The sequence below is a fragment of the Lineus longissimus genome, chromosome 9, assembly GCF_910592395.1.
Source record: "Lineus longissimus chromosome 9, tnLinLong1.2, whole genome shotgun sequence".
Classification (NCBI taxonomy): Eukaryota; Metazoa; Nemertea; class Pilidiophora; order Heteronemertea; family Lineidae; genus Lineus; species Lineus longissimus.
The window spans coordinates 18,830,405-18,858,247 of NC_088316.1; the positions used below are offsets into that span (position 1 = coordinate 18,830,405).

Here is a 27,843-nt window from a genome sequence, read left to right on the forward strand (position 1 = left end):
GTGGACAGTGTCAAATAAAAACAAGGATAATCTCGATTTTGGTGAATTTCTCCACATTTTCATCGAACCAAACATTGATTTGATATCAGGATGAGGAGTCGCAGTAATTCAGGTGTACGCCTGGATTATTTTCAAAGACTAGTCAACAAAACTATACTCAAACATCAGGTAAGCTCGTTCATTTCCTTGCAAAAAATGAAGAAGGTCGGATAAGTTATGACCTGAAATGCACACTATATACTATATGCATGCACTGTTGGTACTGCATCGTGTGTACCTACACTGTCACTTGTGCATTGCTATAGGCCTATATGGAATGTATCTACAGGCACTAACCCACTCGTTAACTCTCAGTCAGTGATAGTGTGCTAAGTGAAAAACCCTCGGAAAGTTTGATGCAGATGCTGTCCATGTCAGATGATGGTATTCAGATTATTCCTACAATTTTGAAGTATACGGATTGTCAGATGGTTTGTTTTCACCACCCAAGGGCGTCAAGATGGTACAGCCCATTCGTTACAGGCGCATCTGCATGATCTCAGATCTGGCAAGGGACCAACCGGCAGGGTATAGCCTATAGACTGTGCGTGCCTCGTTACTTGCGCACATTTCTTCCATTAGGAGTAACATGTCACTTCTTGGTATAGTCTGGATGATTTCACCAGTAATGAAAACTGGACACTTTCATTGTTTCAACTTCTTTCTAGAATGCCGTGACAGGGCTCCTCCCAGCTACTCCAGACCATCCCCATGCTTGGGTGCGAGATAATCTGTACTCCTGCATGTGTGTCTGGGGTTTGGCACTCGCCTACAGGAAGAATGCAGACTTGGATGAAGACAGGGCCAAAGCCTATGAGTTGGAACAAGTAGGTATTATAAATGCACTCCTGCTTGAGCCTTGTAGTTTCATCAATTTTTCATAGATGTTTTTTTAAATTGAAGAATATGAATTACTCATTTTAGCTACATCTTTTCATCCTGAGGCCAGGGATTTACCTACAAGAAAAATACTGATTACCTGTAGACCAGTTGACGTAGAAATGTCAAGTTGCAGAAAAACCAAAACCAAATTAGGCTCGTGTCATGTTACCAGTGTAAAACTTCCTTGTTATATCTTTTAGAGTGTTGTAAAGCTGATGCGTGGCCTCCTCATGTGCATGATGAAGCAAGTGGGGAAGTTGGAGACATTCAAGCATACACAGTTACCCAGTGATGCTCTCCATGCCAAGTATTCAGTCAAACTAGCCTGCAGTGTCGTAGGAGATAACGAATGGGGTCATCTTCAGATTGATGCCACGTCGCTGTATCTTCTGATGCTGGGGCAGATGACAGCATCTGGTTTACAGATCATCTTCACATTGGATGAAGTAACATTCATTCAGAATATGGTATTTTATATTGAAGCAGCTTATCGGATACCGGTAAGTTTGGATTGACTATATAATTCATGTAAATAACAATTATGTAATGTTTTTATTGAAGACTGTCCGCATGTATTCAGGATGTCAGGTCCATCCATATTCCTGCCAAAAAGTGGGAGACAAATGAACATATTATGTCAGAATATGGCTGAATTATAATGATAATATTATCAACAATGTTTCAATTTTAAAAATGCAGTAAATGCAAAGGAACAATTGATAAACCAGCTCCATGACTTCTCTTTCATATTTCAGGATTATGGTATTTGGGAAAGAGGTGACAAAACTAACCATGGTTTACCCGAGTTGAATGGCAGTTCTATTGGCATGGCAAAGGTCAGATTTTTGTATTTGTGGCAACAGGGAGGTGCTTAAGTCGCTGTGGGGCTCTGCTCTGGTTAGGGAGTCAAATTTTCATGACCACGGCCCAATGTTTGGTTTGAAAAACCAGAAGGAAATTCACAGTCCGCCATAAGAAAAAATCATGAAAATTGAATTTTTCGTAAATCAGGATACAATGACAGAAAGGTGCAGAGATTTTTCTGTTTTAATAGTACAGTGTTCAAGTTCAAAATCAAAACACTTTTTTCATATCTGGATCTTTTCTTTTATGTAGGCTGCATTAGAAGCTGTAAATGAACTTGACCTGTTTGGAGCGCGGGGAGGTCCAGAGTCTGTCATCCACGTGTTGGCTGATGAACCCCAACAGTGCCAAGCTGTTCTGCAGTCTATGCTGCCCAGAGAATCAAACTCAAAGGTAGGTCTGTGTTGCAATTGGTGCAATTTCTGTCCACCAGTCATGTGATGACTGATTATCTTCTTCCATCCCTTCTCCTTCCTCTTTTGTTCCCGCTTTCTATGTAATCATCAAATGCACCAAGCATTTGCTTGATGTCAAATCACATATGTTGTAATGTTGTTAATATTCATCCTATTTGTAAGAAGTCAGTCACATGATGTAATATTTGATACGATTTTTATTTTTCTACAGGAGGTAGACAGTGCCCTGCTTAGTATCATCAGCTTCCCAGCGTTTGCAGTTGAAGACGAGGCCTTGATCTCTGTGACGAGAGATACTATTATCGATAAACTACAGGTTAGTATAGAAATCATAGGAGGAGACACTGAGCTTCTCATTCGTTCATTGATCGGAAGATGAGTGACTGTGGCATGTGCCTTGGCAGTGTAGTTACATCCTCAGAACTGATCCTCATTCTTTCCCTTTGTGGGTTAGAGACAGATGGTATTTTTCAGATGGTCAAAGAATAGGCCCTTGTCACTCATTTATCATTTTAAAATCTATAGGCTGTAGATGTTTTTTTTGTCAACCAGGGACGATATGGTTGCTCCAGGTTTCTACGGGATGGCTACAAGACTGCTAAGGAGGATCCAAGTCGTCTCTACTATGAACCCTGGGAGCTGAAAGTGTTTGAGAATATCGAATGTGAATGGCCCGTCTTCTTTGCCTACCTGATCTTGGATGGGATCTTCATGGACAAACCTGCCCAGGTATGTTTGGATAAATGTTGATGTTGGCACAGGCTGGTTGCCTCTGAGGTTCTTTGAAATGCTCCAGAGCATGTTCAAATTATTTTGATGAACCAAGTCGGAGTACTGAGAGTCTATCGACTATACAACAACAAAGCATTTCAATGGCAGATGTCACAATAACCACAATTTTTATAATTGCATTTCCTATGCTGGCTTGATATCAGAAACGTTAAGGTACTCCAGACTGATTGCAGTATATTTTTCACCCGTCTCAGGTTGAGGAGTACAAAGAACTGCTTGACAGTCTCCTGATTAAAGATGAAACCGGCCTGGCCCTGATGCCCGAGCTATATGCTGTCAGTGCTGATAAGGTTGACCAGGAGTACAAGAACCCAAAGAGTCAGGATCGGTCTGCCATTGGAAAGATGCCACACATGTGGGGACAATCCCTGTATGTTTTAGGCAGGCTCTTGATTGAGGTAGGTTACGTGTGCCGCCATTGCCGTGGCTTCTTCCACAGAGCTTTGGGTTTATTTGGCAACTCTTAGGACAGCTTGAGGGTTTCAAGTCTGTATGATTACAGCCCCACCCAGAACTCGTGGCAATCGAGCTCCACACTGCTGAATAGTTAGTGACAGTATCAAGTATGTAGAAGAAGATTTAGAGAAGAAATGTTGATTGCTAGCATCTTCTTAAGAATGGTGACACCTTTCCCAACCTTTAAACGGATGTTTCAGCTGGTCAATGTCTTAATGTTTATTCCCACAGGGTTTCCTCTCACCTGGGGAACTTGACCCCCTCAATCGCCGACTGGTGACAGAACCTAAGCCAGATTTAGTTGTTCAAGGTCAGTATCTGAGTTACGAATTCACCAGAAAGAAAAAGCAACCCCTTTGTGATTAGTGGTGTAGTAACAGAATGTGTGTATTTGACGTTGACCTGTTGAGGATGAACTAGGCAAGATTGCATACATGTATATTCATTTCAACTTACATTTTCATGCATGAAATGACAGTTACGCATTTAAGTTGTTGTTTTTCTGTCTTGCAGTTGTGATACTTGCTGAGGATCATGGTATTCAGGAGATGCTTGCTGCCCATGGTCTCCACGTTCAAACGTTCTCCCAGGTGGCCCCCATCAATGTCTACCCAGCTAGAGTCCTCAGCTATCTCTACTCACATCTAGGTAAGAAAAGGAAGTCAAGAATGCACCTCAGTTATGTCAACTTGTCAATAAGGTATTGGCGTCAGCTATTCAGTAAACAGTTGTCGAGTTGATCCAGAGATAGAGTGCTGAATGCGAACTAAGATAAAAAGAAGTGCTCTGGTATGACTCTGAAGTTGCTGATGCTTGCGGTTGTGTCCAAATCTGTGAGAAAAGGATGTCTAACACTGCTGTGAGATGAAGGCAGCCTTTGTTAAAATAGACCACTAGATGACTTTGAATTATAATTCAATTTACTTCAGGTAAAAATGAGAAGCTTGGCCTGTCTGGGCGATTATCTAACGAGATTGGCCTGCTGTCTACAAGTAAGCTCTACATGGTTGGCGATCAAGTCTATGCATTTTTACCCCAGGTACGTTAATCCCACACTCATGTCCTTTCTTGGAATAGATCAAAACGTATCATCGGTACCTCAAATTGGTGCTTGAAAACCAATTAATTGTAGTTGGTTAAGGTTAGCTTGATTACTTGCGCCACATTTTTAGAGGATGAATAAAGAGTAAAGATCAGAGGAGGTGTCGGTGTATACCAAATGTTGTCGATATATTACCTGTAACTTTATTCCAATAATTCATCATCAGATTTGTTGCTGTCTTCGATTGAAATTGGAACTTGACTTTGACTGTTTGATTTGATTGAACTGTCATACATGTAGATTCGCTTCTCCCAAACAGTGGTGATTCAAAATTTGTGAGGTTGTGTTCGTAGTTGAGTTTGTGTATATTGTTGTAGGCTGCTAGCTGATGACTCCATGGTGCCAGCGTTCAAAGAAAACAGATAGTATTCATTGATTGATCGTGGTTCGTTTTCTTTAGTTTGTAGATCACAAGCAGTTTTACTTGGCCATGGACAGCGCCATGATCGTTGAGATCTTCAAAGTTGAAGTGGCCTACGTTGCAAGCAGTTGGAGTGTCCTCGGCCGGCCGACAATTATTTTCCCAGTCATGGGCTCCTTGTTAGGTGTGTACCACAAGGCTGACCTGCACTACATCCTGCAAGCTGTTGCATGTCCAGGGATAGATATTACAATGCTGGCAATGTCAGGCACAATGTCACAACAGCTCAAAATTTCTATCCCTGCCTTGCTGAATGTTTGACGTAATGCTTAACGCTTTGCACTTATTATGTTGAATTACACATAGCTTAACAGAACCTTTTGCTTTCAGAGATTTATGCAAAAACACTCCTGGATGGCTTTTTGCTCTTTCTCTTGTTTTGGTGTAGCTGCTGGTAGGGTATCACTAACAACGGCTTCCCAAAGTTACAGGCTACAACTTGGCTAACATTGCTGATAATCCAGTCACAAGCTGTATGATTCTTCTGGCACTGGTCGTGAAGTATTGATAGTCAGGCAGTAGCAAACACACACATCATGTTACACTCTATACACTAATTGCATTTCCCATTTATAATTCCAATCAAGCTTTGTCTTTCTTCCATTCCTATTGTAACTGACAGTCCTTGGATTTTTTACAGATTTAGGCTGCAATAGGGCTTTATATTTCAGCAATAGTCTAGTGCAATCTCCTCTGTAAATGGCTGGTGCTAGATGAAACATTCTGCTTGGCCTGATGCCTTCCCATGGTGCTAGGTTTGGTAGATTCTCTAAGCTTTTATGTTGCAAGATCTGCATTCGCTGGTTGCTAAATGAATAAAAACCTAAGGCAGAACTTAGTAGCAGCAAAAATGAATAACGATTGGTAGCAAGTATGTATTGCTAGTAGCTAGAAGTGTTGCCATGCTTGCAAACCTTTCAGTAGATAATTTAGTTTAAGTTGATCAGTGTAGCTCCCACGACACCCTCTCTCTTCATTCTTTCAATTCATTTGTTGTTTGTTTATATTATTACAGTGAGCAATAGTGCAACTCCTTGGTTGAGACGGCGATACACTGGTAAATGATAGTTGGTACATTCCATACACGGTGAAGAGTCTGTTGCTGTTAACATAGACATAGTTACACTGTCTTAAACCATACATATCACATGTTAACCAGTAGGTACAGTTGCAGTGACTCTGACTGAGACAAGGAGCCAAACACACTTTTCATTGTGCTGCTTTCTAAAACCCTCTACATGTATTTAATGCTTCCCTTCATATTAGTTCAAATAATACAATGTCAGATTGATCCTTGTCCAAACATTTGTAACTGTCAGTCCTGTACATATGGTACATGTGTGGACTGGGTTGTACTGCATAAAGGGCCCCCCCCTTGTTTGCTTGCAACATCAAAACAACTTACAATTTATGTAAGTCGGTAATCTGATGTCAGCTCCAACATAAGCAATCTGAAACTAGCAATCCAATGTCCAATGGAAGTCCATCAGGCCAAGTCATGTCACCCCTAAGCAAATGAACTCTTCCAACTTGATTACAATAAAGTCAGGCTGGGTGAGTTCAAGGGGTATCAGTAGGTAAGTTAGGTGCCATGCTAATCCGTCTCCCATATTTTATATCATCCCGCCAGTTTTTGGACTTGGAGGTTTACTATCTAAGTCTTGATATTGAGTTCCTTCTCGACACGTTTCGGACAGACATCGCATTTCTAAAGCGTAACTGGACCATGGTTGGTCGGCCAACGTTCATCTTGCCTGTCATGAACTGGAATATAAGTTGTCATTCCAATGGTGAGTGGGCCTTTTCCTGTTTGGAACTCAGGGGTGGTACTCCTTCTCAGTGATCAGATTGTTGTCTTTGATCCGAGTTCATACTGGGTATTGTTGACTGCAAGTACTTGAAAGAAGCTGTCAGTGATATCTATGCTGGTTTTGCCCAATTCTGGTGACCCACCCCATCATACGTGTATTTTGTAATGTTAATGGATTTGAGCACAGCAACACTTGGCAACTTGTTGTACCTTCTCATAGCAAACAATGCTGTTTCGCGCATGTTCATAACTTGTCGTCTTAACTGGCTTTTAACTTCTGTGTGCTTATGGTACATGTACATGAATCTATATATGTATCATTACATTGTATTTGTAGTATGTTAACATCAAAGCTTGAAAAGTAGATTTTTAAAGTTCCTTTCAAACGATTTACATACTGGCGACTTGATATCTAGAATAAGACATAGTCTCCTGATGTTGGGAAGGCCACTTTTCCTGTTTAGCCTAAGAGGATGTTACATTGAAGTAGATACAATTTAGAAAGATTCATTCACTTGACTCCAAATGTAACAGAGAATTTCAAAGAATCTCGCAAATGTGAAAATATGATATGAGAAATACTCACATGGAAATAGTGATTGAGTCTGTTTTGCTTTAATCAACTTTCTTCTTATTGCTTGCTATCTGTCAGCAGATCACTCACAGAGTCTGCCTCTAGCTCTGGTGGCCACCATTCAGAAACTACAGTCCGGGTACATCAATGGAACAAGAGTACAGCTGGGCAACCTGATTGAGTTCCTGAGCACGTCATGTGTCACCAAGCTGACGTTCCTACCACAGCAGGGTAGTGAGGATGGTGGGTAGCTTTATTATCACATCACTGCTTGAGACCAATTGGTCGTGGTTATGGTTATCAGTTAAGGTCCAAGTTTTTAACTGCCTTGCCCCGCTCAGAACTCAATGCTTACTTAGAAACACTTTAACTTTGATCATAGTTTCCTTTCTCATTATATAACACATCTCATTAACACACCTTACCTTTGGAAATGGGCCATCTAGACCCTCTTTCTCCTTCAGATTACAAGATCAGCCAGTTCATCTCGAGTGTGGCACCGGCGTACACCCGGTCTCGTCTTCCCTCGAACATGCCCAAGGGCTCCGGCAGCCGTGAGAGCCTGTACCGGTTACAACGAAGACAGTCTATCCATGGCATTGTAAAGAGGACTAAGTCGATAGCTATAGACACAGATGAAGACTTTGGTGAGTAGAACATTTTCAGGCTCTTTCTCTGATGTGGCTGAGTTGGAACTTCATGTGTGCTCTTTGTCTGGGTTTTTTTCAAAACACAGGAAAACGATCGAAGCTACAATTTGTTTCCTCTGGCGTGTTCTTTTAAGCTGCTTTGAGATGCGTGTTCGTCACAAGAAAATCATGACTTGACTCTGATGCTTATAGGAATAGTAAAGTAAATCTAAATCTCACTTCAAACTCACTTGCTTTTAGTCTTGCAGTTATTTTCACTTTTTGAATATACTGTAGTCTAGAGATGCAAGATGTTTAATAGGCTTCTCATTACATCTCTGCTGGTGTTTGACAAGTCTCTCTCTTTCCATCTGTCCATAGGTTCTTAAAGTTTGACTATTTCATGTATTTGATATGTTACAATGCAAGCTATTAGAGAGGTTACACCCTGTCTCAGTGTGACTCCCACTACCAATAATAAAGAGTCGATTGATTGTTCTCAGTAGGCCTAATTGTCTGTCCAAACTATAATAAACCAGTGGAGTTATCATAGTTATCATATGTAAGCAGTTTCATATTGTATCTTACATAAAAAGAAGACAGTTGAAAGCCAGCTTAACCAGTTTATCTTGCATTATGCAGATAGTGAAAAAAGTGACTCAGTCCGGAGCTTTGGGAACTTACTCTCTCCTGGGGGGTCATCGGGCCCTCCATCCCCGGGGGGAATGCTCACTGTGGAAATAAATTGTGTCCGCAAATTATCGTCGGCCAGCATTAGTCAGAGTCTTGAAAATGAGCAAGAGTTTGGTAAGACTGGGTGCATGTTAGGAGTGATGGTAGATGCTATAGAGGCATGTGTGATCTCGGGTTGGCCTCTGGTGTACTGTGTTGTTTGCCTTCACTATGAGCCGACGAGTTCACGTCTTTGCTGTCTAGATGGTGGTCGGGGTTCTTTGCCTGTGACTGCCCACATGATTGATATCAAGACACAAGTTGACGCTGAAAAAAAAGTATTTAAGTTCGTGTCCTTTTGTGCTGTACAATGTCAGAAATTGCTTATATTCAAATCCTAGCCTCATCAAGAAAACTTTCTAAACCAAGAAGCGCACAAACCGCACTACACTTGGCCGTTTCAGGCTGGTGGCACTGGCCGAGGCTCGAACCCACGACCTCCTGATCACAAGTCTGACACCCTCACTGTGCCTTGTTCACTTTCAGTCTGCCAATCCCCTTACAAACTGTGTCCATGGTTAACAACCTGCCTAGGCCATAGAATTTGATGTACCACAATGATGTTTTATACCTTTATTGTTTTGGGGCAGCTGTAGCACATTCTTGTGGATGTGATAACTTGCTCATGTACATGTTCATGTGTAGTGATGTACATTAGTGGATATCTTGGTGTTGTATTTGCACAGGTTACAAACGTAATAAGTCCTGAATTTGCCTTCTAACGTCCGGATCCTTTATTCTAACACTGCTTCACAAAATTATACACACCAAAGTCATAATTGATAAAATAGTTCGTCGGGATGACGATTCGTGCACGTGATTATAAAATACTCGGGAGACTGGAATAACTCTCTATCGCTCTCTTCTCTCTCTCTCTCTCTCTCTCTCTTTCTCTGCCGAGAGCGTGCGGACAGCTGTTTTGTATTCACGCGCAGCTTTGTCTGCACCAATCAGGGGGCAACGTTGATGCGTCTCCATCCAATGAGGAGCCGCATCAATGCTGACGTAATTGATCACGCTGGGGAGAATGGAGGATTAAAAGTAGACCGTGGGAATTTTCACAGGTATCTTATCTGATACCCAATTCCAATAATCTCGCACACTTAATTCCAAGAATTACACATTACAGTGCTACTCATAAGAAAGGTTTTACAATTACTATACAACATCCCGCGGAACTGGTAAAATATTTTACGAAGTTAAAATATTTTTTTTTTTTAAAAACAGTTAGAGGAATATGACTTTGGCTTAACACATAGTATTGTTGAATGGGGTACAATCAATGATAATAAGGCTTTAAACGAGGTGTTCATGCAGCGAATGAACTTAAATTACATCATATGGTTCGGGGTTCCCAACAGTGTTCAGCCAGCGGCCGAACTTAGTTACAATATATGTATTTTGTTCCACTTACTAATGAATGACCACTTCATTCATGACAAAGTATGAGCATAAGGTTACAATATAATTATACATTGAATCATTAATCTCATGCTAAACAGCATGTTAAAATATACAATGATACAATGAAGTGTCAAAACCTCTGCTGGGAATATTGCGAAACTGACTGGACCGGTCGACGAGGCATCTGAAAACTGTGGAAAATAAAGTTTAACTCAAAGAACTTCTGGATGACACGCGTATTTACAAAACCTCAACGAAAAAAAAATGTTGTTGTCACAAAAGTATCCAAATTGCTTAAATCATACACTATTGTGTGAGCTGTCTCGAAACAGCAATTGCCACAAGCACTGCTTGGAGACAGAAACCCATCACGAAAATAAATCAGTCCCAAGACTGATGAGAGTTGGCTTTGCTAACATGTAGCCGTACAAACATCCAATAAAATAGAGTATTGATAATAAAATACTCAAACTGGAAAACTGTTCAATAGACAGATTACTGTTGCACAAAGCTTCATTGAAGACAAGTAGAAAAAAATATCACATCTATAGCTAATAGATGTTTCTACAATTATCCAACTAACAACTCACTAGCTTTTATAAAAATAGCAATGAGGGTGAAATAATTATTCTCATAAAGATTTGTTTTGATAAGCAATATAGCAACGTCTTGTTGTAAACACCAAATGACATCATTACCATAACAACGACAACAAGAAACCACTTGAGATGTTTTTAAAACAAACCATATTCTCAATAAATTGTCGTCTAATCACTTTTCTCTTGGCTTTTCGCCAAAATATGTGACTTATCATGAATGGTCTTATCTTTGAACATTTTTAACGGGTTGGGACACCCTGTACATCTTATATCCTTGGCACTTAACACAAACTGGACAATGCTGACAACATGTGGTTCAAATTGAGGTGACCACCAATAGCTAAACTGTTTCTGCCCAAAAGGCACAGAGAGCAAGAGTTCTAGGCATCCATTTTTGAAACGCGCCCGTTTCAAAGTGGTGTAATCAAACTCTGAGGGAGATTGCCAAGTGAGCCGAGACAAATCATCCTGTTGCTTAGTGGACAACACAGAGGGAGCAATCATGCCATGGTTACCCTCGGCATGAGACAAATGAATATTGAAATCACAAAGTTCAGCCTGTGAGGCATAGATGTCGCCTCTATAGGTGGTGGATTCATGAGCGGAACCTGTCTCATCAGTGAAATCCAAAGCATAAGCAGCATGCACAGCTTTCTCATCCTGTGCCTTGTCTGCCTTATGAAGCAAGTTTTGCAACTGCTGGAGATGGGCTACATTTTTCTGACCTGTGGCCCTCAAAAATGCTGGTTTCAACCTTGCAAAATTGAAGATATCAGGAATGATGTTTCCCTTCAAATCTGCTATAATATAGTGTGTCCTATCCAAAACCTGGTGTATAACAAATGGGCCAACCCAAAGAGTCTTAAACTTTCTTGTGTTGGCCGTCATCCCTGTAGTGTTGGGTTTATGTAGATAAACCAACTGACCTTCAGCATAGATGGGAGATTTCTGAAGTTTGTTAGCAATCTTGGCATTTTGAGACAGTTGCTGGTGCTCTTGGAGCTGCAGCATACATTTGGACACATTCTGAAATTTCTGTCGCAGATGTTGGACATACTCAGCATGTGACCGTGAGAGACCTAGACATGGTTTGAAATTCAAAGTGGACAAATCAGCTGGTTCACGCAAGAAGAGCAAATAGAAAGGAGAGTAACCTCCCAAGTGAGCACTTGAAAATGAATTGTATGTGTACACTGCTGTGGACACGAATTGAGTCCAAGAAACACCATACTCAAGGAGATTTGCTTTGATGAGGTCGGCAATGGATTTGATTTGCCGTTCAGCCATAAGACTACCATGGTTTTCTACAGAGACAAGCTTCTGTTGAATGCCAAGTGTCGCACACAGTAATTCAACAAGATGACCGGTGAGAGATGCTGCTGCATCTGACACAATTACAGATGGGACGCCAAACAGAGTAATCACCTTCTGGAGAAGGGCTTCACAAACAGTGGGGGCGTCAATTGTCTTTAGCGGGACGGCCACAACAAACCTGGTCATGGCACATGTCACGACTAGCATATGACGGTAACCTGATGGAGATGTGGGCATGGATTTGAAATCCATACTAATGGTCTGGAATGGTTCAAAACTGGCTGGAATGCGTTCATGAAATGTCCGCATAGTATCAGACTTTCCCTTAAGTTGTTGACACCTATCACATGATTGAATATACGAGACAATGCGTTGGAACATAGATGGAAAATAGAAATTTTTCCTAATGGTGAGATAAGTTCTGGTACATCCTCCGTGTCCCAGAAGCAAACCTGAGCCATGATGTTGGCCTATGATGGTATCTATATACTTTTCCGGAACTGCTAATTGAAAACAGAAATTCTCAGAATTGGTGGGAAAGAAAATCCTGAACAGAATGCCATTGAAAGTCAGATACTGCTCAGATTTGATGCTAACGACCCTAGCAGCTTTCTTATCTGCTGGCAAGATATCATGGACTAAGTAATCATAGATGGGTTTAAAATACGGAGATGTCTGTTGTGCGGTACTAAGCTGTTGTGCCTCAATAGGGAGATTGTAATCCCGAATCACCTTGCGTCTGATGATCTTCAATACCTTATTCAGAGATGCCTGATCAGGGACATGCTTGGTATGCATGCTATCAATCCTTGGAACCAATGGTGTGGGTCTAACCAGGAGATCTAAAATATCATCTGAATACTCTTCAACGACAGAAGATGGAGGAAGAGCGGAATCAATGAGCCTAGGTTCATCAGCAACCTTGGTTGATGATTGAGATTTGTCATTCTGTTGGAGAACAAATGGAATCACTGAAACTGGTGGTGCCACTGTTGATGTAACAATGGGCACACGTGGAGCTTTTGGAAGTATAGATACTGGTGGCACATTGTTTTGAATGCCATTAACAAGAGGAGTGTGTGTAGGTGCAACAGACACTGTCTGCTGACAAGGAACATGTGTTCGTGGTTTGGGAATTGGTTTTGGCCTATGCAGAAGAGGCACAGGAATGTTCATTTTCTTTGCATATGACCTGGTAACAATCTTTTCAGGAAGTGGCAGTGTATAAAATGCATGTTCCTGAACAGGGGTTGAAAGAGACTCTAATTCATAAATAACAGGTGATTGTGCCTGGAATGCGATTGGCATAATCCTATCTAACTCAGTATCATCATCTAGAGGAGCACGTGACAAGAAATCAGCTAACACAAGCTCTTTGCCTGGCATGTACGACAACTGAAAACTATAGGGAGACAGTCGCTCAAGCAGCTTTTGCAACCTAGTGGTCGGTGGCTGCTTCTTTGACTTTACAATCTGAACCAAAGAAGAATGATCAACAAAAGCCTGGAAAGTCCTGTCTTGTAACAAATACTGAAAAGCTGTTACATTGATGAGGAGTCCAAGTAATTCAAGCTCACTAACAGAATAGTTCTTTGCCGCCTTTGGCAAGCGCTTGGAATAGTATGCGATGATGCGTTCTTGCCCATCAGAGTATTGAGCAAGATATGAACCTGTAGCAATACGTGAAGTATCACTATACAATCTGAATTCACCTCTAGTAGTGGGTGCATTCAAGACAGGTGGCTTGATGAGCAAGTCTTTGATAGTATGAAAAGCTATCTCATGATGGGGTTGCCAATGGAAATGCTTAGATTTGCGTGTGAGCTCATGTAAAGGTGTAAGCAATTCCTGCAATCTAGGTAAATATTGACTCAAATATGACACAGCACCGACAAACCTTCGGACCGCTTTCTGACATGTAGGGGTCTTCATATTCCTAATAGACAAACACTTGTCATTCATAGCCGAAATTTGAACAAAACCATCAGGAGAAATGGACAGAACATGACCCAAGTAAACAACTCTAGTCTGAAACAAGCGACATTTCTTAGGAGAAATCTTCAAGCCATTGGCAATCAAAGCCTGGAAAATTTGTTGCAGATGTACAGTATGCTCTTTCTTATCTTTACTGAAGATGAGAATGTCATCATGTACTGCACAGCAAAAGAGATTAGAGTTGGGAATATTAGAAAGGATATCATTGATTTTCTGAGAGAAAATGGACGGAGAAATGGACAAACCCATTGGAAGTCTACGATAGTAAAAAGTTCGACCACCGTTGTAGGCAGATATGCCGGTGTAGGCCTGTGCCCTACGAGACAAAGGTAGACAATGAAAAGCACTTTTCAAATCTATGACACTCAAGACTTTACAATTTGACTGACCGATTCTAGCTAAGATGGTTTTCAAAGGAGTGAAATCTTGATTTGCACAATGAACTCGACTATTTAAAAACCGAAAATCTGTTACAACGCGCTTCTCAGTAGAATCCTTCTTCTTGACAAGCAAAATTGGACTGGAATATGATGTATGTCCTTGATGCAAAATGCCCAACTTGACTAATTTATCAAGTTCCTTATCAATGAGAGGTTTGTTTTCCTCAGCGACCGGATATGGTCGGATATAGAAAGGGGTTTCATCCTTGAGATGGATGTCCACCTCAAAATTGGGACAAGTTCCAACCTCACCTCGAAGACTAAATGCTGGAGCATGGTTTTCCAAAATATCATACACACTGGCCTGTTCTGGCGTAGACAGAATACTATGGTCTAATTTAACATCTCGCCTTAAAATGTCCCTAGCTGACAAATGCGAGTCTTGATCATCAACAGGTGGTTGTGACGGAGCACAGGGTTGATTTTGCTTGAGGCAGCTTGGAGACAAACTTTGAGTTACATGAATAAAATCATCCAAGTTGGTGAAGACAATAGGCTTGTCAGACCGAATATTGACGGGTTTACGAGAATGGTTATAAATACGAATAGGAGCTAAACCGTGTTTCAATTTGACCATCATGGTTGAAGGACAAAACCTAGACAAATGAGACGATGAATTCAATATGAGTGCCGAGTTTTTCATGTGATGGGGCAATTTGCCTTTAACATGAATGACCCTAACCTGACCTGGTCTAATGACAGTATTGACAGTAGGACGTAACCAAGCCTTCTTTGACCTGACCTTGAACGAATTTGTAATGAAATCCAAAGAACCTTTGAGTTCCTTCATGGTAGATGTACCCAAAAGAATATCAGGACCAATGAAATTTTCAGCTATGACACAGTATACATTGAAATGGTTCCCTTGAATAGTAAGTTTAGGCTTAATGGCCTGTTTTGCAAACAAAAATTCTCCATTACCAATACGAAATTTGATTGGTTTAATATCAACCTTGGGCAATTTGGACAAATAGGGGGAGTCCCTTACAGTTTCCAAACCAATCAGAGTCTCAGTGGCTCCTGAATCAAATAAAATGACCAAACCTTGGCCTGTGGGTAAATAACCTTTGGCATAATTCCTAGAAGTGAGCTGAATGTCAGCAGAGGATTCACCAAGATATTCAGAATGTGGATTATACGATGAAGACAAATGATCACTAGAATGTTGATCACCAGAATGCTGAGCAGAAAATAGAGTCGGAGAGGCATCTAAGTGGCAGTTAGTGCTTCTCCTATCTAAAAATTTTGCTGTTGTGGTCCAGAGTACTGATCAAACCTAGACCTGTTATCTGGCTTATAGGATTGGAACGGGTAGGGTTGAGGACATCGAGTGTCCTGACGAAACTGTTGACCATTATCTGATGGCTGATAATGGGACGGAGAAAAGGGTGGCGCTGGAGGCCTTACGGGCATGAAAGTAGGGTTCATCCCACGACTGACCATGTTCTGGTAAGTATAACAGTTTCTCCACACATGATTGGGTTTGTGGCAGAAATAACAGACAATGTTGGAGGTGGCACGACGGGGAGAGTTACCAGAACGAGAAATACCATAGGAACCCTGAGAACGACGACTGTCCCTACATGGGGATCTACTGGATAAACGATGACTATCTGAATAGGAACGATAACGGTCTCTAGCCGGACTACGACTAGGACGTCTAGACTGATGACTCACAGGAGATGGCGAACTTGAACGGTAGTTCGAGCTATATGTACGAGCACCAGTATCAGAGTTGGACTGTGGTTGACTAAAATGAACCTGAGGTTGAGTCCTGACCTCTATAGACAAATCTTGCACTTCTGTGCGAAGAGCAGCAAGTTGCTCAGTGAGCCTGTCAACTGCGCAAGCACTACTGTTAGTGGATGCACTAGCAGTGGCCACATGGACCTGATCAGTGATAAATGATACCTGCTTATTAGCAGTAGTTGGCCTGTCTGGCTCAGAAAAATCTAAATATTGTTGAGCACGTTCAACGAGAACTGCCACGTCTGCATCTGCAGGGGCAGCCATGATGACTGCTGCCTGACAATTGGTAGGCAAAACCTGTAAGAATTTGTCCCGAACCTGGACCTCATTATAATGAATACGCTGGGCTGCTAAGCGTATCTTATTGAGAGTCATTTCGGCTGAATCGCCTGGGGTATGGGAAAGAGAATGAAAATGCTTGACATTGGCAAAATTTGAATGGGTTGGACTGAACCGCTGCATAAACTGTGCTCTGAGATTAGCGATAGTGGGGAAAACTTTTCCCACTGCCCACAGACGTGCTTTGCCACGAAGTCTAGCCTTGAACAATGTTATGATATGAATCATCTCTGCAGCATTTGCTGGCTCGTGGAGATTGTGGAAGTGAAGGTAGTCCATAAACGATAAGATATGTGCATGACAAATGTCATGGTCGATCACTTCACCATCAAACAAAGGAGGTAGAAAATCGGTGCCCCTGAAAGCAGGTGGTGCTGGATCTGCTGGCCCTTCCATTATTACTGTAAAGGGGTAAAAGTTAGTTATGAAGGAATAAAAAGTCAGGTATTTGGGAAGCAAAAGTTAATTTCTTCTGAAAAGGAAATGCAACATTAAAGGTTGGGTTGGTCTGTTGTCTATCTTGCTGTAACAGGGCAAAGCTAAACAAAGTTCATATTATAGATATACAGTTGTCAAAATCCTCGGGGTCCGGTTCCAGTCAGTTTGCAATAACGAGTGAAAATTTAAGATTAAATGCATTAAATGCTATGAATCGACTGATATTGCAAAGTATTGTACTATACTCTGCCAAAATTGAAATGATGCACAAAAATATTGTCCTATTACTAATTAGTTTATAAAATGTCTTTCAAAACAGTTAATATAAATGACTATCAAAAAGTTTACAAATGTCTCTCAAAAGTTTATAAAATGTCTTTCAAAAAGTTGATAAAATGTCTCTTTTAAAACTGCAACGCTGGATCAGCTGGAGCCTGGAACGGTATCGGATCTCGAGTAGACATCAGGGCGAATTGAAGAGTATTCTGGCTGCTGGGCACATCATCCGTGAACGTTATAGCACATGTCATGATGTAGAAGTTGAATAGTTCGGTACACACAGAGATAGACGTGTACTATGCGTACTGACGAAGACGGTGTCCGTCAATCGATTAAAAAATGCTGCGCTCACACTCACAGTGATTCATGGCGATCACAGTGATTTATAACGAAAGTGACGATATATAAATATAATGAAATTCGCACTTACGTCACGAACAGTTTAAAAAAAATTCACGATTTTATAAATATTATATTGACAAACGAACGTCACTATTCTGCCTCCCGATGAAATGAGCGAGTTAGAAATCACGTAGGTGTACACGTAATGTACATAATGGACTGCAGTAGCACTAGCACGTGGCGTGAAAAACGGAGTCCTCGGTTAATAGAATCTGCTCCAAGACTGAAACGCATCCGGACTCACTGTCACGAATTGAAGATCCTGGGAAGGTCGCCATGTTGTATTTGCACAGGTTACAAACGTAATAAGTCCTGAATTTGCCTTCTAACGTCCGGATCCTTTATTCTAACACTGCTTCACAAAATTATACACACCAAAGTCATAATTGATAAAATAGTTCGTCGGGATGACGATTCGTGCACGTGATTATAAAATACTCGGGAGACTGGAATAACTCTCTATCGCTCTCTTCTCTCTCTCTCTCTCTCTCTCTCTTTCTCTGCCGAGAGCGTGCGGACAGCTGTTTTGTATTCACGCGCAGCTTTGTCTGCACCAATCAGGGGGCAACGTTGATGCGTCTCCATCCAATGAGGAGCCGCATCAATGCTGACGTAATTGATCACGCTGGGGAGAATGGAGGATTAAAAGTAGACCGTGGGAATTTTCACAGGTATCTTATCTGATACCCAATTCCAATAATCTCGCACACTTAATTCCAAGAATTACACATTACAGTGCTACTCATAAGAAAGGTTTTACAATTACTATACAACATTGGTGTCACCTTGAAACAATGTTGTCCAACACCTACCCCTTTACAGTGACACACGATATGCTCCCATTATCCATTTGGTCAAATGGTTTGCATGTATTCTTGAATTGGTATTGGTATCTTTATATTGAATTGCTGTCAGAGAATCGAGATTGAAATGCAAAGGAGGTTGAAGGAAGCACTGCTGTGCAGGCCGCTATACAAGTCGCCACAACGCTTTCTGCCCAAGAGCACTTAACTTCTTGCTGATAAGCATATAAGCCATTGGCCCAATTGGTAGGCATCTTTCTTAAGCTTGTTGAGAGAATGTTACATCAGGGAGGCCAATCCCACAACTCCTGACATCTAGGGATTAAAGCAACCATAAGACATTTTGAATGAAGTCAACATGCACCCTATTTGAACTAACTACATGTAGTTAATTGATTCAGTTAACTTGTATCTTTTGTTGACTGGTTCAGTGTGTTGACACTTGAATAGATTGATTACTTAGGCAGGTTTCTTTAGAATACCATAGGGTTCCATTCAACATAGGTGGACCAGATTCCACGATCCTTGCTCCGGATTATTTTGGTCACTAATACTTTCACTAGCACACATAATTTTGAGTAGTCCATTACACTTCACCAACTAAAACTTTGTTTCATTTCTTCATGAAGCTTATGCTAAGATAATGCTACACGTAGTGCTAGTAATAAGTGTTTGTGTTCACATGTAGCTGTTTATTAAGTTGCTTTGATAGTCACTGTCACAAGTTCAGTTTATTTCTGTGCTGTTTTAATAGGTTATGACACACTTTTCACATTGACACGAGACTGACAAGGCACTTCTTCTTAAACACAAGAGAAAACTTGCTCAATTAACAAAATGACATCAGCAAATCCTTTCAAAATTAACTGAATACCGGTAAATAATAGAAAATGTGTTTTTATAGATGTCTTTCCCAACCATTTGAACATCCAGCCACATTCTAAGAAGCTACAACACAACCAATGAATGATTGCCCATATTGATAAGAATTAGAACAGTTTCTACTCAGACTAACCTGGATATTCAGAAAGTCTTCATATCAAGTCTATTCTCTTCTAGCTGTGCATTACCTGAAAGGTAGCCTGAGCCCGTCACAGATGCAGGGTCAGACCAGCCCCATAACACGTCGACGAAATGACACTACTGACGGCTCAGATCCCCATTATGAAGGTGTCGATGCTTCAGACTTGATCGAAATGCTCAAAGAGACAGAGAACCTCCAAGAACAGGCTGACATTATCTATTACCTCTATATTGCCAAGTAAGCTATGTTTTGACATTCCTCAGTTAGAAATTGGATTAAGGGCTCAATTAAAGCTTTGCAGCACTTAAAGGGGCTGAAAATGTTTTAATTCTAATACAGATGAGTATCAGGTAAGGTGGATGGGAGTCGGTCATCTCTGAAGGACAAAGAGGTCCATACATTAGCCTTGAAGGGCAGCTTAAAAAAACAGTTTTGTGAAGTTTGAGTTACTGAATCCTGATTGTCGTTGTTCTACTTTCAGAGGGCCAGACTGGGACACAGGACTTGGTGGCTATCAGGACTGCACTGTGACAGACCTGATGAAAGAGCTTTACGAGCGGGTTAAGTACAGGGCCAAACGGCCGTTACGAAATGTGATGACTGAAGGGCCTCTTTTTGTATGATTCTCAATGATATGAAGTAGCCTTAGGGCAAGGGAAATGTGGTTAATAGAAAGCAGCAGAGACCTTATGGTTAGAGAGCAACACTCATTACAATAGGTTATGAACTTCAATCACTTCCAAGTTACTTTGCGCACGCCATGTTCAAGTTAAGATTCAGTGGTGTTCTGAACTACATACCAAGAAGTGAATGCTGAAGTGCTTGTCGATTCTCATTTTGACTTGAAATTCTTCTCACTCCATTCTGCAGGCTGGTCATCTAAAGCAGTGGTGGCTCGTACGACACACAGCCGGCTTGCTGAGGAAGAGGGTTGAGGACTTGGCCAAGGCTGTGACAGACCTCCTGGTCAGACAGAAGCAGCTAGCTGTTGGCCTCCCTCCTGAGCCGAGGGAGCAGATCATTACAAGACCCCTACCACCAGATGAGCTGGCAGCGATCATCCATAATGCCTGTGGGGATGACTGTAGTACTGCTATGTTTACACAGGTAAGAGAGAAGAATCTACCACTCCCTTCTCTTGCCCCTGATACTGCGTTTCTACTCAGAATCTGCTTTAAACCAGAGTCAGGTTAACTCTGTCATTACTGGCTACAATGTAGCTGTTCATTGTGTGTGATATGTTTCAGGAATTGCTGGTCTACCTGGCTATGTTCATCAGAACAGAACCGAATCTGTTTGCGGAGATGCTCAGGTTACGTGTCGGACTCATCATACAAGTCATGGCAGTCGAGTTGGCAAGGACTCTGCAGTGTTCAGGTAGGGATAAACTGATTCAGTTAGTATTGATGATTGTATCCATAAATCATGTGTCTCAGTGCCACAGTAGATGTGATCAGTGACACTTTGGTCTGTAGACTAGTAATGGGAGAGAGGATCATACCTGTGCCTTGGCTGGAGTGCACCCTGGGACGCTGGTCCGCATCACATGGGACCTTGGCCTTGATCCTTTTGCCATGTGTCGCAGCTCTTGCATTAGTTGTCCTGACCATAGCTTGACTTATTTGTATCCATATTTTAGGGGAGGAGGCATCAGATCACCTGTTGAATCTGAGTCCATATGAAACCAAGACCCTCCTTCACCACATACTGAGTGGTAAAGAATTCGGAGTCAACTCAGGTATGTATTATGGTGGGTGAGAAATTTCTGAGTTCACTGTTTCTACTAGTAGTAGTGAGTGATTTTCTTCCGATTTTTGCCTATTCACTTCAAGACTTCATCAGAAAATTGCAATTTATACTGGTCATGAACAATCATCATGTTCAGGTGTTGGATGTCCATTGTTTAAACTTTGTGTTCTGTCGATAGCATGATTGAGGAAAGTTTGAAAATGTTGATTGAAACTATTTGAAGTTTCGTAAGTTTCTCAGCTGAATTTAAAATCATGTTGCAGGCACGACACAATCTCCATAATTCAGTGTTTCCCCATATAGTATTAGCCTATAGGATTATTGCCTAGGTCCCCCTTTACTCTAATCATCTAACATCTATACCTTGCTTGTATCGGGCTGTTCGCTCTCATCATCAATATGTGTGATGAAAGGAAATCTTGGTCATATCCACTGTTACATTTCAAGTCCATGTGTACCCTGCCTTGGAGGAGAAATACTTTCTGGAGAATGACTCCTGCAACTGCAGAGCAAAGGCTCGGGAAGGAAAAGAAGAAACCATAGTGGATGCATTGTTTTATAATAGCAGAATTCCTTTTCAATTTATTTTTGTTTGATTTTTTGCACAGATTTCCATTCCCTCATTACATGTGAACAGATACATTGCCCCTGTGTGTAACAACTTCAGCTTTCATTTCTAATCTGGCTGTCTTTAGGTCAATTCACATGGAGCTAGAGACGGATGCAGTTTTCACTGGCCGTGGCCTTGTTCATACTGAACACCTTAACGTATTAGTCACAGCCTGTGTACATCTGCACAGTGTACTCATGTTCCATGTGAATGTGCCATAATAATGACCCGTAACATGAGCTTGGCATTGCCTTTGCCCTGAAATGCATCTATTAAATCATATCTTAAGTGTGGACTATTGCTAAAACATCATTAGTCTTTGTCGTTCTAGTTCTCTTCAAATTATAATATTCAATTCAGGGCAGATCCTGGAGATTAGGTTGAATAGTGTATTTTTTCACGACAAAAACGTTTGATTCCATAGGTATAGAACTTGCCGGGAAGTTCTCAAATTAAAAACTGACCAGGACAATCTTTGCTCTCCCTCTTTGATCTGCCCTGCTTATTTTGGTATTTTGGCCTTACAAATCTAAAGGACTGTGGAAGATTATATTATCGAATCTCCAAAATTTGAATTTGATAACATTTCCCATCCTTTTTGGCCTGGTGCTGAGAAATAAGTTTAAGAACCACACGATGTGCTCTACACGTGATTGGGACATGTGATGTTATCAACAGCTAACCTCATTTGCGATTGGTCATTTTGAAGCATCTCCCATAGTCCTTTTAGGTTTAAACTGAAAATGAAATTCCAATTGACAAATGTCGTTCTAACTGTTATCTTGTTAGCTTCCATCTCGACTCCGGGTTCCAGAACGTTGTCAATAACTGAGATCCGACGAAAATCACAGACCGGGAGCCTGGGCAAGTCACTGAAAGAAGAATTGAAAAAGGTTGTTATAACAAAACATGCACTGCCTCAGTATTTTGTATATTCTGGTATTGGCTCCATGGTTGGTCAGGTGTAATTTGCAGAATAATTGGGAGAAATTTGCATGCAATCGCTGGGCTGTAAATAACATGTGTATATTGAAAGTCTGTACAGATATAAATTTTGGTGGGTAAAATATTCCACCTTTGGACTCCCAGTGTACCAACTCCCGGAGAACAATCTGTTATTGTTTGCGGTTTGAGGCAAAGAAGGCTTTGAAAATCCTGCTTGTTTTCATGTTTTAGAAGAAATAACAGTGATTTCAATGTTGCAAACAGCTGACAGCATATAGTTGACTAACGCATGTAAGTGGATTGCAACCAATCTTCAGCGAGCCGTACAAGAGCTACAGTTGTGTTGCAGGTTATTTGCAGCCCTTCATTAATCCCTAACACTTCACTAAATTCCTGCTTTTACACAAAAATAGGCTGATTTTTTTGTGCTTCTCGCATCTTCCAGTGACATCCTGCAAGGCTGCAGTTTAGATTACCTTTCTAGAAATTGAGTTGAAATAAAGTTTAGACTATACTTGTAAAGATGAATACTGTTCATTGACTTTTGTGTCAAACCGAGCGCAGGTCATAACCGCAGCCTGGCAGATTCCCCCCATAACCCAAGCATGTCTTACCTCTTGAGGGTCTTCTGTTGCTTTATACCATGTGTCCATGCTTCTCTGCAGCCTATACATAGCATTGCTCCACCAGTCAGATGGCGAGGGCTGTTACTGTAAACCACAATATTTGTGCACCAACTTATTCTTGCAAGACATGAAAATTTCTGATAAAATTTAAAATTCAAAATTTTTATTTTTGCAGATTGCAAAATTTCTTTTGGGTTTTCCAATCAAATATACAATCTTCGTCCTTATTTAGAGTATCTTGGTTATTTGTCAAATCTGTGAAAAGACAACGCCAGAAAAAATGGTGTGGTTTGCAGTAGGGTATTGAATTCCATGCTTCCATGCTTCCCTCAGTAGTCAGTGTCATTGGTGCAGTTTTTACCCATAGACAAGAGCTTATCCATGTTGCTTTATATCATGTGTGATTTTCTTGAAGAATTCGGCACCCAGAAGGTGGAAAACCCGGGTGAAATGATCACTGATTTGGACAGGAACCGCAAGCGACGCGAGTCGGTGAGTTACGTATGGTTGTTCTGCTTGGCTATCAATGTCGTTAGTTTATAGTTAATGCCAACCCATGCATGTTAGATGTCAGTACACAAACAGTTTCGATTTCTTAATCTTAGAGAACTAGAAGAGAAAAAAAGATAGTTGCTTCATTTGTAGTTCCTGCAGTACAACAGTTTTTAAAACAGATGTGCTTTTCTTTTTGTCTGTTAGATTTTCTACATGTATTAATACTGAGCTGTTTACGTCATACACAATTGACTTTGATTTTGCATCTATTGATTTGACCTGATTCACCTTTGTGGTGTAATCAGTAATGTGGTACCATGCCACAATGTTCTTTATGGTGTTTTAAGTGATATTCGTTTGAGGAAATCTTGAGTATTTCTTTATGGTTTTAGCTGACACTTGATTTAAAGGATCAACTGATGAATGTAAGTGCAGCTGCACAGATCCTTTGCCAGGGGAAATTAGGGGTGCAGTGAAAGAATTTATGATATCATGTTTCAGCTGTCGTTGGCTTTCACTGACAGATTGAGGAAAGTTAAATCATACTGCACAGATATCTAACCCCTGCAATATCTTGGCATTGGGTCTGCTTCATTTATAGAATGATTACAAGATAACGCTAGCTAATGTCCTGTTGGAAATGGCTGGTTTGATGGTCAGGAATGTGTGTCTGTGTCATCTGGGATAGACTTAACTACCTTGATGTCATCCACAAAGCTTGCTTATTTATGATGTCATGAAAATGAGGTTGTTGTCTCAGTAAACAAAGTGATTCTGTCTTGGTCGGTGTTGAATTGTTGTTTGCAGGTTTTCATATTCATATTCACAACTGCTACATGCATTAACTGTGAAGCTATGTTATGTTTTGCCGGTTCCCAGTCCCAGTGTGTACGAGTTACATGTATTGGTACCAGTATTTGTAGTTCCGTGAATCTTGTCCTGGCTTAGCATTTCCCTGTGTTATTGATGCCCCCTTTGCTATAACTGCTAATCCACAGGTACCACTGCTATGGAAGACATGAAGATTGACAGAACCTCTATCAAAGATGTTGAAGGATCGCACCATGGAGCTAAATGTTTTCTCTACACTAAGTGTTTCTGCTTGGTTGTGCACATGTAACTGATCTTATCTGACCATACCATGGAGCATGTACCAAAATCATATGCTTATACTAACATTGTTATTCTTTCAGGCCTTTGTATGTTACGCTTTTCTGTTTTGTAGTGAGTGTGTCAACTTCTCAAGTGTCCAGTTGATTACATCCTTACCTGACCAGTTCAGTGAAGATTATCTTCATATACCATTGTTCTCAGTCGCTCAGGCGGTTATTTTTTTAGTTTTTGTAAGCCCAACTTTGTCATACAAGTTAAGAATATAACATGAAAGCACTGTGGAATTGAATTTCACGTGATTGGCCATTGTCACTTTGGATGGCCATTTCCCCCTTGGATTGTTAATTTTTGATAATAGTTCGATTTTCAATCCAATTGTCTATAAAATTGTCTCTGTGGACATTTGCGGACACTAATCCTAGTTGTGTGCTTCTCTAGACAATCAATCCTCCTCAGCCGATTCACCCCCCGACGGCATCACATTCTGCCTCGCCGGAGAAACTGGAAGAGGCTCTCAAGGCTGATCGACATGGACAGTGGTTACGGAGACGGAGACTAGATGGTGCTCTGAATCGAGTGCCCGTTGGATTCTATCCCCGAGTCTGGGATCTTCTAGAGAGGGTGTGTAGTTGTAGTTCGCTCGTTTGTCCAGATATTGATGTAAAATCCTTCTGGGGAAGTACTAATGCTCCTTGCGATAAAGTATAATCTGGTCATACCTTCACCAAGTCCAGGAGATTTTATGTGGTCTCCCCTTGTCGAATACTGAACTGAATGTAATGATATAAATGTATTGTTACCTAACATGTTCAATGCCTCTTTCCAGTGCCATGGTTTATCCATTGAGTCACACATCCTACAACAGTCTCTCACTCGAGAGGTAAGTCAGTCAGTTCTCATACAGTTTGCTACAGACCTAATGTTACATAAACCTGGATAATCTCTGACCTGATGAGCGGTTTAAACTGCACATTTTGACAAGAGGCGAGTTCTTAAAACCATTTGCTAACCAAGATTTCTTCTCTTTAGATGACCCAGGGTGAACTGAAGTTCGCTCTTCAAGTCGAAATGGTGCTGAACAAAATCCCGCAACCAGAATATCGCCAGCTGAACGTCGAGGCCATGATGGTGCTCACCATGCTAGTTGAGAATGATAGCGGTCGTGTCAACCTGAACTATGTCATACATCTTGATAAACTGGTGTGGGAGGCGAATCTATTGTTTCTCAAAGAGCAGGTAGGTTGTTTTGAAATGTGATTTGATTCATCACCCTTTTGGCCTATTATTTCACTGGGCTGACTCAACTTACTTCGTGTCATGCCGACATGTATGTGCTGTCGATGCCTGATTAATCCAGTAGGGAGTGTGCCAAGGGATTTCAATGTCAGAACTGTGAAGGAGATTTTGGAACAGTAACAAGGTGGCTGGGGTTATTTTGTTGTCGTGCAATGTCGTCTGAAATAGTGACATGCTTGCTAATTGTTCTTACAAATCTGTATTGTAGGTTCGTTTCAAAGGAGACGCGATGACCTGCTGTGCCAAGTTGCTTACGACGGGTTCCGCACCACGGAGGTCCAGCCATTCCTCATGTGGTGGCAGTGCAGGTATATGTCAACACTTCTACGACAGCGCACCTAGTGGCCGATATGGAACTATGACGTACCTATTTCGGGCGATCGCACAACACCTGCATTTCCCTGTTCAGGACGGTGACAGCTTGGACTGTGTTTTAAGTTGATCAGATAGTCTCGTCGGTTTGACACTGTGTCGGACTCGATTTATGATCATATGTTTTCATCTCCTGAGTTACATACTGTTTGAAGGAACTGTCTGATGGAGGACTGGACAGGGAGAAAGTTACAGCGAGCGGTAGTTTTTTTTCTGACCTTCATAATACATGTGTCGTGGTTGTAAATTGAATGGTGCTTGATAGTTGGACTTCTTTTGGTAGTCTGACTGCTTATTCACAGTGATTTGACTGACATTGATGTAATCTGGAACTTGATAGGATGATGGTCATCTTACTCACCAGGACTGCTTTCCTTCCACTTGTGTTTGATGTATAATAAAACCAACCGAGTGACTGTAACCATTCACGGTGCAATGTGGGTCATCAAACACTGTAGAAAGACTGTAAATAGTTTGTAAATGTGAACATTGTCTCCTTATTTTGTATCCATGGAAATTCAGATAGGCCTTTGTTATGTTCAAAGAGTACGAGAAAGATGCCATAGGTCATGCAGATGTTCTTTCTGCTGTTATTGACTTCTGAAGGCCATCAAACAGTGTTTAGTTACAGAATCCCTTATAGTTCGCAGATGCATCAGAAAATATGGTTTATTTCAAGTAGCAAATAGGATTGTTAAAAACTATATCGGGGTTTAAATTATTTATTTGTTGTGCAGCAGTTGTTGTGTTCTATTGTTTACCTTACCTCTACCTCGCCCTGATTCCCTGCTATGTATATATGTGTAAGATTATTTCTATGTTGAGAATAAATTTCCTGCTTTATTTATTACAATTGGTGTCTGTTGTCTATATTTGTAGGTTCATTTCCAGATATTGCCCTGCTAGTATCCATCTACACTTGCAGAAAACATGAACTGGGCCCCACATCGAGTTAAAAATATATGCTCCAGCCCTTACGAAAAAGACAAGTTTTAGCCAGTGCATTGGGGGAGTCGGGAGTCCCCCAACCCCCCTTAATCTATGTGAGGACTAGGCTGGGATTCCCACTTGCACAAGCCCTTTCTTCAATGAAGGACAACCGCCTCTCTAACCCCCGCCCCGAAGACCAAGGAG

At 41.1% G+C, this 27,843-nt stretch overlaps 1 protein-coding gene across 9 annotated transcripts; it reads left to right on the forward strand.

The window, feature by feature from the left end:
* On the forward strand, nt 1-27,549 carry LOC135493571 (phosphorylase b kinase regulatory subunit alpha, liver isoform-like). Of its 9 annotated transcripts, none has more exons than XM_064780981.1 (27): nt 1-168; nt 708-866; nt 1,122-1,421; nt 1,677-1,757; nt 2,038-2,178; nt 2,413-2,517; nt 2,754-2,930; nt 3,188-3,391; nt 3,681-3,759; nt 3,963-4,097; nt 4,379-4,488; nt 4,952-5,096; nt 5,988-6,029; nt 7,435-7,599; nt 7,803-8,003; nt 8,628-8,792; nt 19,539-19,740; nt 19,985-20,063; nt 20,374-20,610; nt 20,751-20,880; nt 21,143-21,241; nt 23,849-23,925; nt 24,321-24,353; nt 25,480-25,662; nt 25,868-25,921; nt 26,071-26,277; nt 26,546-27,549. In XM_064780981.1, exons 1-27 carry the CDS (start codon nt 91-93, stop codon nt 26,777-26,779), a joined length of 3,822 nt encoding a protein of 1,273 aa, XP_064637051.1. In that variant the 5' UTR covers nt 1-90; the 3' UTR covers nt 26,780-27,549. The 9 variants fall into 9 exon arrangements, with proteins under 9 accessions (XP_064637051.1, XP_064637054.1, XP_064637052.1 ...); XM_064780984.1 differs by having other exon boundaries at nt 7,821-8,003; XM_064780982.1 differs by having other exon boundaries at nt 7,438-7,599.
* The last annotated feature ends 294 nt before the right edge of the window (nt 27,550-27,843 follow it).